The sequence below is a fragment of the Dermacentor albipictus genome, chromosome 6, assembly GCF_038994185.2.
Source record: "Dermacentor albipictus isolate Rhodes 1998 colony chromosome 6, USDA_Dalb.pri_finalv2, whole genome shotgun sequence".
Taxonomy (NCBI): Eukaryota; Metazoa; Arthropoda; class Arachnida; order Ixodida; family Ixodidae; genus Dermacentor; species Dermacentor albipictus.
The window spans coordinates 7,704,184-7,718,499 of record NC_091826.1 but is presented as its reverse complement, the minus strand read 5'-3'; the positions used below and the strand labels follow the sequence as shown (position 1 = coordinate 7,718,499).

The following is a 14,316-nucleotide window of genomic DNA, read 5'->3' as shown; positions in this document are numbered from 1 at the left end:
GGCGACACTAACTTCTGCGCACTCATGTAATGCTCTTGGTTATCTTCACCCCTTCCCTTCCTTTCCTTTTGCTGCATTTTTCATGCCACCTTGACATTCAGGGGCAAAAGAAGCTCAATTGCTTTTGTGGAGCTAGCAGAAAGTGTTCTTACTTAAGGCAACAGGGCAGATCTACAGAGTTATCCTGTAGGAGCATTGAGATTGATGTAATGTGCAGATTGATGGAAAGAAATGAAAACTACCTTCAAGTAACCATTGGGCCTCAAAGAGATGAGCACCCCTTCTTTTGAGTCATGCTGGCAGGTTTGATTTGGATCTTGCACCCATGCATTGGCATGTGTGTCATGGCAGCTGTGTCCTGCCTGCAAGGATTGCATTTTGTCTTCATTAACATGATAGCATTAAGGGCCCCATGTCGCAAAAAATCTGATGTCAACATTGGACATCACTCGGCGAAAAATCATTCCATTAAATTGCTGCATTCCATTAATGCAGCATAACCATGAAATTCTGCATTAGGGCTTATGTCAAGCTAGAAAAGAAGTTTTTGCAATCTTCACTATACAGTATGCTGTAATAAACACCTAATTAAATTCACACTGCTGTGTCGCCTCACTCCAGTTCACTTCCTTGGTCATTTCTTTGTGCAGCGATTTGACCGGCTCATGCGAGGTGCACAGGAACGCACAGCAGCCCTGGAGAGGACACTGCCGGTGGCTCGATCGTTCCAGGAGCAGCTGTCACCGCTTGTTGAGTGGCTGGAGCAAACAGAACGACGGCTCACGGCGATGTCCACCTTGCCAACGGATGCCGACCGTCTTACACAGCGGGCGCAAGAACACCGCGAACTTCATCGTGACGTGTTGGGGCACAAGCGAGCGTTTGAGGCACTCACTGAGACAGCTCAGCAGCTTATGTCTCTGGTGGGTGACGACGAGGCTCAGGCTGTGGTTGACTCACTCCAAGAACTGACGGATCGTTATGCTCGCCTCGTCGGAGACAGCGAGCGTCTGGAGCAGCTTTTGACGGAGGCACGTGCGGGCGCTGGCGCCTTTGCACTCGCCTTCGAGGACCTGCTTGTCTGGATAGGAGAGATGGAGTCGCGCCTTGCACGCTACCAAGTGCTCAGCGTCTACGTTGAGAAGTTGCAGGAGCAGTTTGACGAGCTCAATGTGAGTGTGCTTTCCCATGGCTGCCCCAGCCGTTTGTGCGTTCGACTCCCACTCGCAGTCCTTACTATCCCAACTGCATCTTGCCATCTCTCAATACCATGAATCCAGTAATCTAGGTGTACCGTCTGATGTTATACATTTGAGTTAGGGCAGAATAGTGGCATTTAGCAGATACAAGATTATGAGGCTCCTTTGGCACAAATGCTGAGAGAGTTGACACCTTTGTATCCAATAACCATGTGTGTATGACAACAAGCCATATTTGTTGCAGTGTTGTGTTTGAACACTGCTTATGGGCATTTTTTTTACAGGAGCTGAGTGAAGAGGTGTCTGACCACCAGAAGCAAGTTGATGAGTTGAGTGGGTCCGGGCAGGAGCTGATGCGGCATGCATCGGGCAATGATGCCATCCAGCTCAAAGACCGGCTGGATTCTCTACAGCTTCGTTACACAGACCTGGCACAGCGTGCATCGGAGCGCCTGCGACAGGCCCGTGAGGCCCTGCCTGTAGCCCAAAGCTTCCACACTGCCCATGAACGTCTCACTCGATGGATGGATGAAGCTGAAGCACAGCTGCGGTCTCTGGAGGCCGCTGCCCTTACTGCCCAAGAGAGCACTATGCAGGTGCGTAGTTTTCTGCTTGCTGAACTATTAGTGTCACCTTGTTGGACGACAGTAGCTGAGGTTGAAGTCTTAGTTTGACTTGTAGGGCCTTCTTCATTGACAAACTGGATCCTACCAAAACTCTGTACTGGCAAGATTATCATGAGCAGGTGCAACAGCTGCTTGAGCGAGACGAAAATCGGGGACATGACTTGAACATCTCCACAGACCCTGTGATGTGGCATATCTTTGTGGTTTGCTAGGTTCCTACAGTATTTACTGCTACATTTACTACATTCATTATGATTGTGCTTAAGTTAAAATGCTAGAAGCATGACCTACCAATGGAAAAGTAACATTTTGCAGAACATTCTTGTGATATGGTACTACAGTGCAGCAGTTCACTTGTAGCGATACCACATATAATGATATATCAGTTATAACGATGAGTCGACTTAAGGGGGGATATGGAGATCAAAGCTAACTTTGTTATTTACCAGCCGATTTTGATGAAATTTTTCACAGATGTTAATAATATCACATAAACAAAACTGTGAAAATATGGTGAAAATATGGCTGCAATATCTGAAGTACTTTTTTGTTTACAAAATTGTTCTGCTTTCATTTTCGCAAAATGCCTGCACACCTGTATATTGATGCTAGGAGTTCAAACAAACATTGATAGCACTCCTATATGTATCCTCCACACAGTGACATTCCTGTAATTTTTTTAGCCTAACAGAATTTTTTAATATTTTCATTCTTTGGCAGCTACTTCAGTTGCATGAAAATCTCGACTGTGAAAACAAAAGATAACAAATTATTGAAGCTACTATTTTGAAAACAAGTCATGTCACTGTGTGCAGTAGTGCACAATGAGTGTAACAAAAGAAACGGTGTAAAAATATTCATAACGGTCGCCGAGATATTGGCTTTGCAAGTTGACCTTGGTGGTAGAAAAAAGTTTTGAGAAAAAGGTGTTCGAAGTTTAGGGTCATGTTTATTCGACTAGAAACCATCGGCCTTGTAGGTACAGGTGTCAGTTTGACCTCTTGGCTTCTTGGATCTTTTATGCTTGCTTTCATGTGCTTTTTGTGCCCTCTTCTTGCGCAAGGCATCTTTCTCAGCCGCTCGACTCGCTTGAGTCCATCGCCACCGAGCATGCTCCTCCAGCCGTATACCCTATCTTCCGTTCGGTTGCCGGCACAGAACCAAGTGATAAGCGGACGGTGGTGACAGTCATATTCAACACCGCCGACAAGATGAATTGTGACTCAAGATGCGACTGCGTGGTGCGACCATTGCTGATGCACGGTTCGTCTTCACGGCCGGCAGACACACGCGCTTGGACCGCACTTTCGTTGTTCATCTCAGTGACAGCGGTGGCACAATCGGGGTATGTCGCGGAACATTTACAGGGCATTGCAGGCCCGGAAGCATCGGAAAAGGCCGTTATTTAGTTCGGTATCATCACCACTGGAACTCAAGGCTGTAACAGCCTGCGAATTGCCCGGCAATGCGACAACAGTCTAAGCTTGCGCGCGGACGCATCTCTGCTAGGACTACTTATCCTTCGGATGTTCGGCGAATTGCGCTTGCGGCTGCCGAAGCGGGGCTTGGTCGCGTATTTCGTCGTCCACGTCCGCCCAGTCATGCTCGAAACCACAAAATGACAATAGAAAACTCAAATCCAAGTAAAGCGATGAAGCGGCGGCGTACCTCGAATATCCAACACGTAAACAAAGGGGCAGCAGCCAGCGCATGAAGAAACGGGAGAAGCAGATGCCGCAGTAGCTCGCCTCCAGATCCGGCCAATGGGGCGGCTCATAGAATGCACGTGACGGAGCAAGCCAATCGGCGGCCGCGACAAGCAGCTCAGCGACCTTCAGACTTTTTGTTTTTTTATGCTTGCTCTTCTCTCTATCTGGAAATGAAAGAGAGGCGTCAAAAGGCAAAGAGGCGCGCTTTTCAACGGTACCAGCATGGCCGCGCCGCGTACTGCCAATCTGGAGCTAGGGACGCTTGAAAACCGCGACTTTTCCACCCATTTTCACAAAATTTTCACTGTATTGCCTTATGTATATATTTATTTATGGTACTTAGCAGTTGTTTTTAGCGGGAATACTTGGAAAACTTATAGAAAAGGGGTCAAAGATTCAATGTCTGCAACTTTCTAAAAAGTGATTTTTTGGTCGTTTTTCAAGAGTTGATCCTAGCGTCCCCCCTTAAGAGTGTCAACATAAACATTAGGGCTATGAGAAAAAATAAAGATATATAATGATACGTTATTCACTGCATGTCGGATATAACAATAAAAATTTTGCCTTGTGGGTGGTGTTTTCCATGCAGAGTAATCGTGAAATTTGCAATGTTCAGTTCCCCTTAAACGAACGATGCGAAGATGGGTCGGTATGTTTGCGTATGCAATTCTGCCTCCTTTAACCACACGCCTTGTCCCACCCACATGCTGACTTAGAAAGCCTTGGAGAGCATCGCTAGTTGGCGCAGCGCGCCACAAGATGGCGCCAGTCACCTCGCATCCGTGTCGCCTACGGTCGTGCTACGCATGAGTAGAGGGAGGGGAAAAAGAAAAAAAGTTTGAAGGTAACTGGTGCCTGCCCTTTGCACCTTTCCTGGCGAGCGTGGAAATGCACCGTGGAAGCAGCAGTGGACAGCCCATTTATAGAAGATAATGCTGACAAAGCGCAATGTTGTGTCACTTGAGACGAAGCTGCAAGTTTTGCAAGATTGAGCTCGCACAGAAGCACCGCGATCATGACGGCTGCGACCAGGGGCCATGCCAATTGTCAGAAAAGGCGGGCTTTGTGCGCCAGGGCAAAACCCCCATGATATTGGAACCAACGCGGTGGAAGCCGCTGACATTTACCAACTTCTGAGAGCATGTCGCTATTGACAGTGAAACAGCTGGTGCTTCAATGTAAGAGTTTCTGAGTGCAGATAGTGCTGCCCCGTTATGCGTTATGTGCTACCTTCGATGGGCCGATCGTTTCCGTAACAGATGGCAGAGTTGCGCAGTGGAGGCAACGAGATTGACAATGACCCGTCTTTGACACCGATCCCGATGTTCACACAAAGTGCACTGCCTTCAATCGAATCGCTTGCTGATTTCATGCATGCTAAATTATTGGCACTAGTGTTCGTGCATTAGCTGGACGCGATGCACACTGCTGTTGTGAACTTGAAGATCCAGCAAAAGCAAGTGCATATTTCGGACTATTTCAGTGTGCCTAATGCTTGACAGGCTGTTTAGAGGTATAAATAAATATTTTATTTTTCACAGTATACTTTATACAACGCCTATGTTCTAACGCAAGTGGCAAATTTGGTTTTGGAGCTACAAAGGTATGTTTGGCAGCGTTCTTTTTTTTTACGACAGTCCAGATGTAGCAATGATCAGTTATAACGATCGGACTTTCATTCTTCTTGATATCATTATAAGTGGACTGCACTGTATCACAGTTGTGAGGAGAGCTATGACAATCCATGTGGTCTCTCTTGCTTTTCGTGCACTCTATTGCCACCATTATTGGCTGTACTTGTCAAGAATATAGCAATTTTTTAGTAACAGCAATTGAGCACTGCTGCACAGGTTTAATGTATACCTTCATTTCTTGGTGTTCCAGCGTCTTGAGCAGGAGCTGCAGGAGATGCGTGGTGTGTTGGAAGTTGTGAACCATCTGGGCCCACAGCTGTGCCAGCGGTCACCTGGAGAGGGTGCAGGTGTGGTGGAAGCCATGGTGTCTCGTGCCAACCGCCGTTTTGACGCCATCTGTGAACAGATTCAGCGGCGTGCCGAGCGTCTTGAGCTCTCGCGCCAGCGCAGCCTTGAAGTGACTGGTGACCTAGAAGACCTGCTTGACTGGTTCCACGAGGTGGAGCGCCAACTGGCTGACGCTCAGCCCATTGTGGCCGAGCCAGACACCCTGGCGGCCATGCTTCGGGAGCAGAAGGTAAGACTTGGTCATAACTTGTTGTGCTTGGCAATTTGCTGTGATCGCTGGCAGAAGCACTGCATGGCATACTGGTGTAGGGGCAGCAGAAATGGAAATACAGGATATGTTTCTTAATTGTGGATGCCCACACTATAGTGACTCACTTTTCTTACAAGTTGTCCCTGTCTCCCAACTGGCTGTGACCAGTGCAGAACTGAGTGCAGTATAGTAGAACCTCGTTGACATGAGCCTGTTACGTATAATTTCCCGATGCCACCGTTCGCAATTGAGAACAGAAAAAAATGACCCAATGGAGTTAAGCTTATTTTTTTTTCAAGTTGATATGTTTCTGGGAAACAATTTTTCGGCAGCCACGCTCAGTACGTTGTCAAACTGTGATCGTATGATAAGTTCTCCGGCCACTAAATCCCATGTAAACAAGAAAATACATGAGGCTCGTGCGATCGAGAACGATGTACAGTAAAAGCTCGTTAATTAGAATTCTGTGGGAATGCTATGAAAATTCGAATTATACAAAATTCGAACTAATGAAAGTCGGAGAAAAAAATCGCTCAGTTAAGGCGCGTGTGTAGTTCGACATAGCGTGAGTGCACGCGTGCACACATGCTACATCACATTGCCGAGAACGTCTATAGTTCGAAGCACTGGCACAGCCAACGTAACCAAACATGGCCAACACCGTGCGATGTGCCTGATGTCGAGATGGCTCTTTCTCCATACACGCATTTGTTGTGCCGACTGCGCCGACCAACAATGCACGACGTCGAGAAAAAAGGTGCCCACGCTGCCTTGTCAATGTGTGCTGACAGCCGCGCACAAGTTGGGGATCGTTCTGCGCTTTCTTCGAAGAGAGAAGCCAACGGCATGCGCATGGAAGTCTAGAGGGGATGGCATTTCGGCTGGCACAGCGCAAGTGGCGTCGCACGAGTGACAACAAGTTGCGCGCCCCGAAAACCTCTGGACTATAAACGCGCCTTTGCACTGCCACTGCTCGCCATAGAAACTAGAGCTGCGCTCTAAAATGTTCTTGCGAAACGCACCACAACCTGCTGCGACGTAGGTTTCAGTTGTACTTGCATAGCTGCACCGGCTGCATGCTGCTGAGTTCCACTATACGTATAGGTGACGTCCAAACACGTATCCCAATGATACATTGAGTAATAGCAATGAATGAAAATAGCCCCGAAAGAAAAGAAAAATGCAGCACAGAATTTTGAAGCTATTGAGAGAGAACCGACCTGCAACAGAGGCGTTGTCCGTGCCTGGCCCGGCGCAAACGCTTGTCTCTCCAGTCAGGCCTAAACAAAGGGCCGCAGATGGAAATAGCAAAGCTGCGCAGCCCGCACGGCAGCGCCAACTCCCACGCACTAGCACTCTCCCCATCCACGATGGCGCAGAGTTCTAGTTATTGGTGGGAGCCCGGATTTCAGTGCGAGTTAAAGGGATGTGTTACATATTGCTTTCAATACCGTATTTACACGTTTGTAAGTCAACCCCCCCCATATCGTGAGACGGAAAAAAAAAGAGCGAGAGGGAGAGCATACTCAAGGGCGCATTCGATAACGAAAATTTATTAGTAGCTGACATGGTCAGTGGACTACTCGTTTTCACTAGTGCTGCCATTGTCGTCGTTGCTACGCTCCCACAGTGTGTCGTCGTCCAGTGAAATTTCACATTTGGCAAATGACCACACCACGACATCTTGTGGAACAGCAGCCCACTCCAAATGCACCCAATTACACGCAGCCGTCAGGGAGGCTCTTTTGGCAGGTCCGGTTGGTGTAATTTCGCAGTCTTCTGCCGCCAGCCACTCGTTGTACTCACGGCGGAGCAGGTTCTTAAAGAGACAGTAAAGGCTGATATTAAGTCGACATGGACTGTTTAAAGACCATCTCAGAAACCTCGCAACGCTTGTTTCATGCCAAGAAAAGACTTAGTTTACGAGAAAATTGCATCTGAAGGGTCCGAATGCCTTTTTTGAAGTTCAAATCTCCCATGCAGTGGTGACGTTGCATACGCCATCACGACCCTTTGCTCTCTGCCGTCGATGAGTAAAACGGCGGTCGACAGATAGTGGTACCGAGTCAAGACAGAGCGGCGAATTCACCACTGCAGCTGCATTTGAGTCAGGTGGCGTGGACCGTTTGGGCATCCCGCGACATCACATGGAAGTTGAATTCTCTGCTACTTGCAGTTTGTGTGAGTTTTGCGAGCCAGCAAAACCAGCGCAGCACTATGCGATCAGGAAAGTGCTGAAACGCGAAAGCATAGGCGGCACAGAGTCGAGCGCAAACGAAACCTCTCGACCGCGCGCGTCACTGTCAACGGCAATTTCAATGAGTTCTTTTTTCTAAAAATGAAATAGAACTGGACAACTAGCATTTTATTTCATCGCATAATACAGTGCAATAAAAGGATGTTTCTTGCAATGAGTAGTTCAGCACTAGTGACAGAATCTAATTGAGGAGTGCTTTCGTCATCGGGCAAGTGCTTGACTGTCCCGGGGGAGTCTCTAATCATGTCCTGTATTTGCCTTAATTTCTCTATTATTAAGGCTCTGTTGGCAATAATATTGACGCCTTAGAGATTCTCGAGCACTCATCTATCACTTTAGCTTGACTTAGTATTTGCCTTTAGTGTCTCTTTAAAAGGCGAAAATCCGGGCTTGTTTCATCACCATGTCGCACTTCAGTGGCAGGGACCGATCACGCATTTCAGCGACGTATGCCGCAAGCTTAGCCTGCAGCTCCGGAAAGCGTCCAGACTTTTGTACGTGGGAAATTCCTCACTTGCCATCCCAGGTGAAAATTTCGCTTTGCTGTTGTCGCCATGCTCGCACCACCCGTTCAGAAACATCTAACTTGCAGCCCGCTGCGCAGTGATTTGTTTCTTCGGCGTAAAGGCTGGCAGCCCTCTTGAACACAGCTATGAAGGAGGGCCGAATAATTAGTGGGCCTGGAGCACTCATGACGACTGAGGAGCATAGAACTAGCACTTAGCTGGCAGTCGAGTGGAACACGTCAAACCAATGCCTTTCGTCAAACTATAGAGAAACGTAAGCGTAACAGGAAAAGAGAAACCCGCGAGCGGTGTCTGCTCTTCCATGAACTACCGATACTCCCCGCAAGCGCCGCTGCTCTGAGGGTGCCGCCACGAATGGAACAGTGGTGCTTCAATCAACTATCGACACTCCCCCATGAGTGTTGTGTGCACTGTAAAACTCTCAAAAGTGTTGAAAAACCCTTCCGAAAAGCAAACAAACACGCAGGATAGTGAAAAGCTACTGGTAGGGTCATAGAGCAAACATAAAATTGTAACTACATTGTAGCTCCCGTCGGTCTCGCTTTTTTGGTGGTGCCATGTTTTGGTTTTGATTGTAAGTCAACTTCAGATTTTCAAATTTAAAAAAAAGGGGGTCAACTTACAATCGTGTAAAAACGGTACATTCTTGGACGGACCACGGCGGCTACCTCAAATTGTTCGAAATTTTGAATTAATGAGATGTGAAATAATAAGTTTTACTGTAAAGCCGCCTGCTATGGCAGCTTCACTGCAATATTTGTCAGCTCGTCTCAGGTGAAAACGTCGGCAAGCACTCGGTTTCTTATTCCAGCAAATCTTCTCCTGAGTTCTCGCATGCCGCATTCACAGCCATCGCCGCCAACCCTATTGCAATAAGTATCTTCACCTGTCCGTTTTACAGTGCGTGGGGCACAGGGTTGTTAGTAGCTTACTGCACACTTTTAGTAGGCAATAGTCCTAATGCGGCACTGTTCTATGCTGCAGGTGGTGCAATGTGAATGTCATGTTTTGCTTCAGTGGCATCCGGTGTCGCCCACCAGGTCGATTTCATTTTGGATTCTCGTCGTCTTAAAACACTACGAGATAGAAAAACAACAAAATGTGTCTCCGGCCGCCAAAGGCTCACCAGCATGATGCATGTCTCGTCGTGCCCTGTGCGCAACTATTGGTACAACATTTCACATTACGTAGATGTCAACTACAGTTGAATTTATCAAATTTTTTAGTAACATCAGACCATATGTTTTTTTGGTTAGTAAGTTTTTTCTCACATTTTTTTTCCTAGTTATAGGAACAAGGTTCTACTGATATAAATATGTTGATTTAAAGATAGATGGGGGGGGGGGAGAAAAGGTGTTAGATTTACAAGAGCATTCAGTATGCGCACCAAGGCAGAGAGGAACTGGGGTGCGCATTTGCTTACCAATGGTGCACCTGCACTGCCCTTGCTTGGAACTTGTGACACCAACTTTCACAAACCATCGCTTAACTCTTTCATGGAGGTGTTTGTGGACATTCCGCTGATGTAAGTGTTGCATTGGTTCGTGCAGGCCCTGAGCGAAGAGGTGAGCAGCCAGAAGGGCCGTGTGCGGGATGTCTTGTCAGCAGCCAAGAAGGTGGCGAGGGAATGGCCGGCTGAAGACCAGGCAGCTGTGCGGGACCGAGCAGAAGAGCTGCGAGCGCTGTCGACCCGCGTCGCCGAGGCATGTGCCGAGCGGCTGGCAGCACTGGAACAGGCACTGCCACTGGCCGAGCACCTGCTTGAGGCCCACAGCGAGCTGGTTGCCTGGCTGGACGAGGCCGAGTCCGAGGCTGAAAGACTTGCCGCCCCTGCAGCTCCCCATCCTGCGCACATCCAGAGGCAGCAGGAGCGTAACCGTGCCCTGCTGCAAGCGCTGGCCGAGCACAAGCCACTGCTTGACCGGCTCAACAAGGCAGGCGCAGCACTCGCAAAACTGTGCCGACCGCCTGATGCTCAAAAGGTGCAGCGGTTGCTCAGCTCAGACAATGAGCGCTACAACGCACTTCGAAAGCTGCTGCGTGACCAGCAGAATCTCCTTGAGGAGGCCATGCAGTCCACCTCCCAGGTTGGTGCCCCGTACCTGCGTTGGCCCCTAATTGCTGTTACAGCAGCTGAAGGTCCCTTCCTGCTGCCGTCGTGTTGCAAGTAGCACTCAAGGAGGCTTGAATTTGCAAACTATGAGGGCTGTTTTGGGCTGTTCCTTGGGCATGCTTTTTTTTTTCTCCTTTTTTACTGACAGTTTTGTTCTTAGCCATTGCAGGCAGTATAAACACTGCTGTTCAAGTTGTTCCAGGAGCGCCATTTCTAGCTGTACCTTTATGAAAGGGAATAATTGTCATCCATCCGACAGTTGCATGGAACTACAATAGAAAACCTACACAGGTTTCTAATAAGGAACCTTTTACAGTTGAAGCAAAATTTGTTCCAGTCCTAGGATAAAACCAAGGACCAATGTCTTTCTGTGGTTGTCACGCTAACATCCGAGCTAACTAGAAGGCTAGGAAATCGCAGAGAAAGGCCAAAATAATCTAATACTCAAAGCACAGAGACAACGTGGCCTTGCAGTAACTAGAAATGCAACTGAACTTTAAAGCTGTCATAACAGCTTCGCGAGGTTCTCTGTTTGGAAAATCCTGGTAGCACCAGGTCTGAGAAGAGCCTGCTTTGCACTGGTGCTTGCAGTTTGCTGACAAGTTGGACGGCATGCTGAGTGCACTGGCTTCAACGGCAGACCAGCTGAACAATGCGGAACCCATCTCTGCACACCCCGAGCGCATCCAAGAGCAGATTAGCGACAATCAGGCTGTGGTGAGCGACCTGGGAAAGAAGTCGCCCGCCTTGGAGGCTGTGCAGAAGGCTGCCCGCGAAGTCATTGCCAAGGCTGGCGGAGACCAGGAGCCTAGTGTACGAGGTAAGCACGCGGCATGACACTCCAATCTCACTGCACTTTACTGTAGGGTTTCGCAGTGTGAGTGCTAGAACTTTAATTATGCACTCACTCTGGTAATATGGGCTAGTGCATGAATTTTTTTTACAGTTTGGCATGAATTCACTGACTAAGCATATTTCAGTTTATTTTATTGTTCTTCGTGGCTAAATCATGTTTCTAGCCAAACTGCAACATTTGAGTAGAATAGGTAAAAGTTTCACTTCACAATTGGTTCATTTCATAGTATAATATCTACTGCATAAATATATCTATCGTATAATCTATTTATTCAAATTTAAGTCAAAGTTTTTGTCCAGAATCCGTAGCTTTGAAGTCATTTTCATTTCATAGTATAATATCTACTGCATAAATATATCTATCGCATACTGTATTTATTCAAATATAAGGCAAGGTTTTTGTCCAGAATCTTTAGCCTTGAAGTAACACCCCGCCTCGTATGTGAGACTGATAGATTGTTACTTTTTCAATATGATGGCCACAGCGCTACATTAGTGGCAATTCAGGTTCTAGATGACAATAGCAGATAAAGCAGTACCATATTATTGTGCTTGTAACCCACACTGAGAATTTCGAACATGTAACAGTAAAGGTGGGGTGCGGGTTATATGCTGATTTCACCTTGAGGTGGGCCTTCATGGCAGCACAAAATGTACTTATCTAGTTTTAACAGACTCTTATGTAGTTTGGACAGCTTAAATCAACTGGATGCAAGAGAACAAATCACTTGAGTTATGCATTTTGCAGTTGAAATGCTATGTAGTGCTTACGTGGGAAGTAAGTACCTTATGCGGATTTTTCATTATCTATATCGGGGAAATTAACACGCCTTATTTTACAAGCATTAAATCAGTTTTCAAGCTTGTAAAGTTGATTTCGATTAACTCGGCCCTGATGGGACCGACGAAATTGATCACATGCGACGGGCCGAATTAAACAAGATGCCGTAAAAATGTCAAAACATACCACCGCTGATTCAATGGCAGTATTTGCCTGATTCCGAAAGCTCCCTAATCAAACATGCACCCACTTTCTGTGTCTTAAGTAGAAAACTAACGTAGAGATAACATCAAAGCTCCTAAACAAACTAAATATATAACACGCACCCGATGTTTTAGCATTAAAAATAAGCAAGGGTCTAATGTGCATTGCGCAGTGGTGGCTGGTTCCTTAGCTTTGCTGCAATAAAGCCATGTTACACGGCAAAGCATACGAATACCACGAGCGCGATTGCTGGCTCAATTTAAAAAATGCAGGGGAAGGGGAGTGCATGTGCTGACGTCGGGTAGATACCATAATCATTCATTGGTGAGCTACTGTTATTGTTTGAAGAGCTTCCTAGGGCAGGCCAAAAATAGGCGTTTTCTATGTGAGATGACATGTGTTCAATACATTCACTGTCTCGCTAAACTCTACCGAGGCTGACGCTGCCAATAATAAAGTCACTGTAGGGTTCATCATAGGGGTCAGGCGCATGCATGCCGACTGGTCAAGTTCAAGTTATGTGGCGAAGGCAAATTTTAGGATAGAAATAATGAACGTTTGGGCCCATAGAAATGCATGTGCATCAGCCAGGACCTTCGGTCAGGATCGAAATAACGGAAAAATCGGGTTAACTGAAGCCAAATTAAAGGAAGTCTACTGTATAAGGAAAATGCAAACGATGATTCCTTAGCAAATTATCAATTAGCAGTCTATTTTTTTTTTGCTTATTCCATTTCTTTGTTTCCCTGCTCTGCATTCCGCTTTATTTTTTATATACAACAATTAATCAAGGGTCCCGGTGCAGTCTCCAACTATGGGACCCTTGTCTGTATATAATTTCTTGTAACTAAATGTATGAACTAATAATAAACAAACTTTACTCTATGGGACCTGAAAGGAACTGATTTGCATGTTAGGCAGATTTCGCACAGCCTTTGTGTTTTTAGTGTTGGGTCTGTGTGCCGTGAGCACATTAAATTAATTTCTTGCACTCTTTTCCTTTTGTGTGTGTGTGTGTGTGTGTGTGTGTGATTTTGAGTAAAGTGTAGTGTATTTGGGAAAGGCTGTTGTTACTAAGAAAACACCATGCTTCTTGCTGCTCCTCAATGTGTCTAGTAGACACAAATGCATCTGTGTGTAGCACTGGCCTTTGTGTCGTGGCATTGTGCTAGGCTCATGAGCCTCCAGACAAAGAAACAACCTTTTATGACTGACTTGACATCTGATTTTTTGGTACCCATGCCTCTCAGAACTTCAGTTAAGAGTTTGGCTCGTGGATTTTTGCGTAGACATCCGGCAAAAGCTGGAGCGACTCAATGGCCTGTGGGAGGCAGTCCAGCAGGCAGCACGCACGCGAGGCCAGTCGCTGGAGAGCGCGCTGGCTGTGGCGGAGCGCTTCTGGGAGGAGCTGAACGCAGTCATGCGGGCGCTTCGTGACCTGCAGGAGAACTTGGACAGCCAGGAACCACCAGCTGTCGAGCCGCAGGCCATCCACCAGCAACAGGAGGTGGGGCCCAGTGCGAGGCACTGCATTGTGCCTGCATTTCATGCCAGGATAGAGGATAAATGGCTGTGTATTGCAACAGTGGAGTTTATCAAACACAACTGCCTGGACAGGGCTACACCATCTTCATGTGTTTTTTAAAGGATGCTGCGACTCCATCGAAATATTGGGACGTCTATGTACAAGTTGTCTTGAATGTTGCTTGGCCTATGCCACACTCGCATACCCAAGATGTGTTGGACTGTGTGTCAGTCTGAAGCTCCCACTTCCAAGCATTCCTATGCATGCTACAGTACTTGTAGTTAATGG

At 47.0% G+C, this 14,316-nt stretch overlaps 1 protein-coding gene across 13 annotated transcripts in view; it reads left to right on the top strand.

The window, feature by feature from the left end:
* shot (dystonin-like protein short stop) overlaps positions 1 to 14,316 on the top strand; it is a 315,979-nt gene that overhangs the window by 262,798 nt on the left and 38,865 nt on the right. For all 13 annotated transcript variants that reach the window (XM_065424847.2, XM_065424849.2, XM_065424855.2 and 10 more), the window contains 6 exons: positions 651 to 1,172; positions 1,484 to 1,795; positions 5,419 to 5,745; positions 10,101 to 10,637; positions 11,255 to 11,483; positions 13,793 to 14,010. In XM_065424847.2, the coding sequence (XP_065280919.1) occupies positions 651 to 1,172; positions 1,484 to 1,795; positions 5,419 to 5,745; positions 10,101 to 10,637; positions 11,255 to 11,483; positions 13,793 to 14,010 (2,145 nt within the window). The remainder of the gene's footprint in view (positions 1 to 650; positions 1,173 to 1,483; positions 1,796 to 5,418; positions 5,746 to 10,100; positions 10,638 to 11,254; positions 11,484 to 13,792; positions 14,011 to 14,316) is intronic.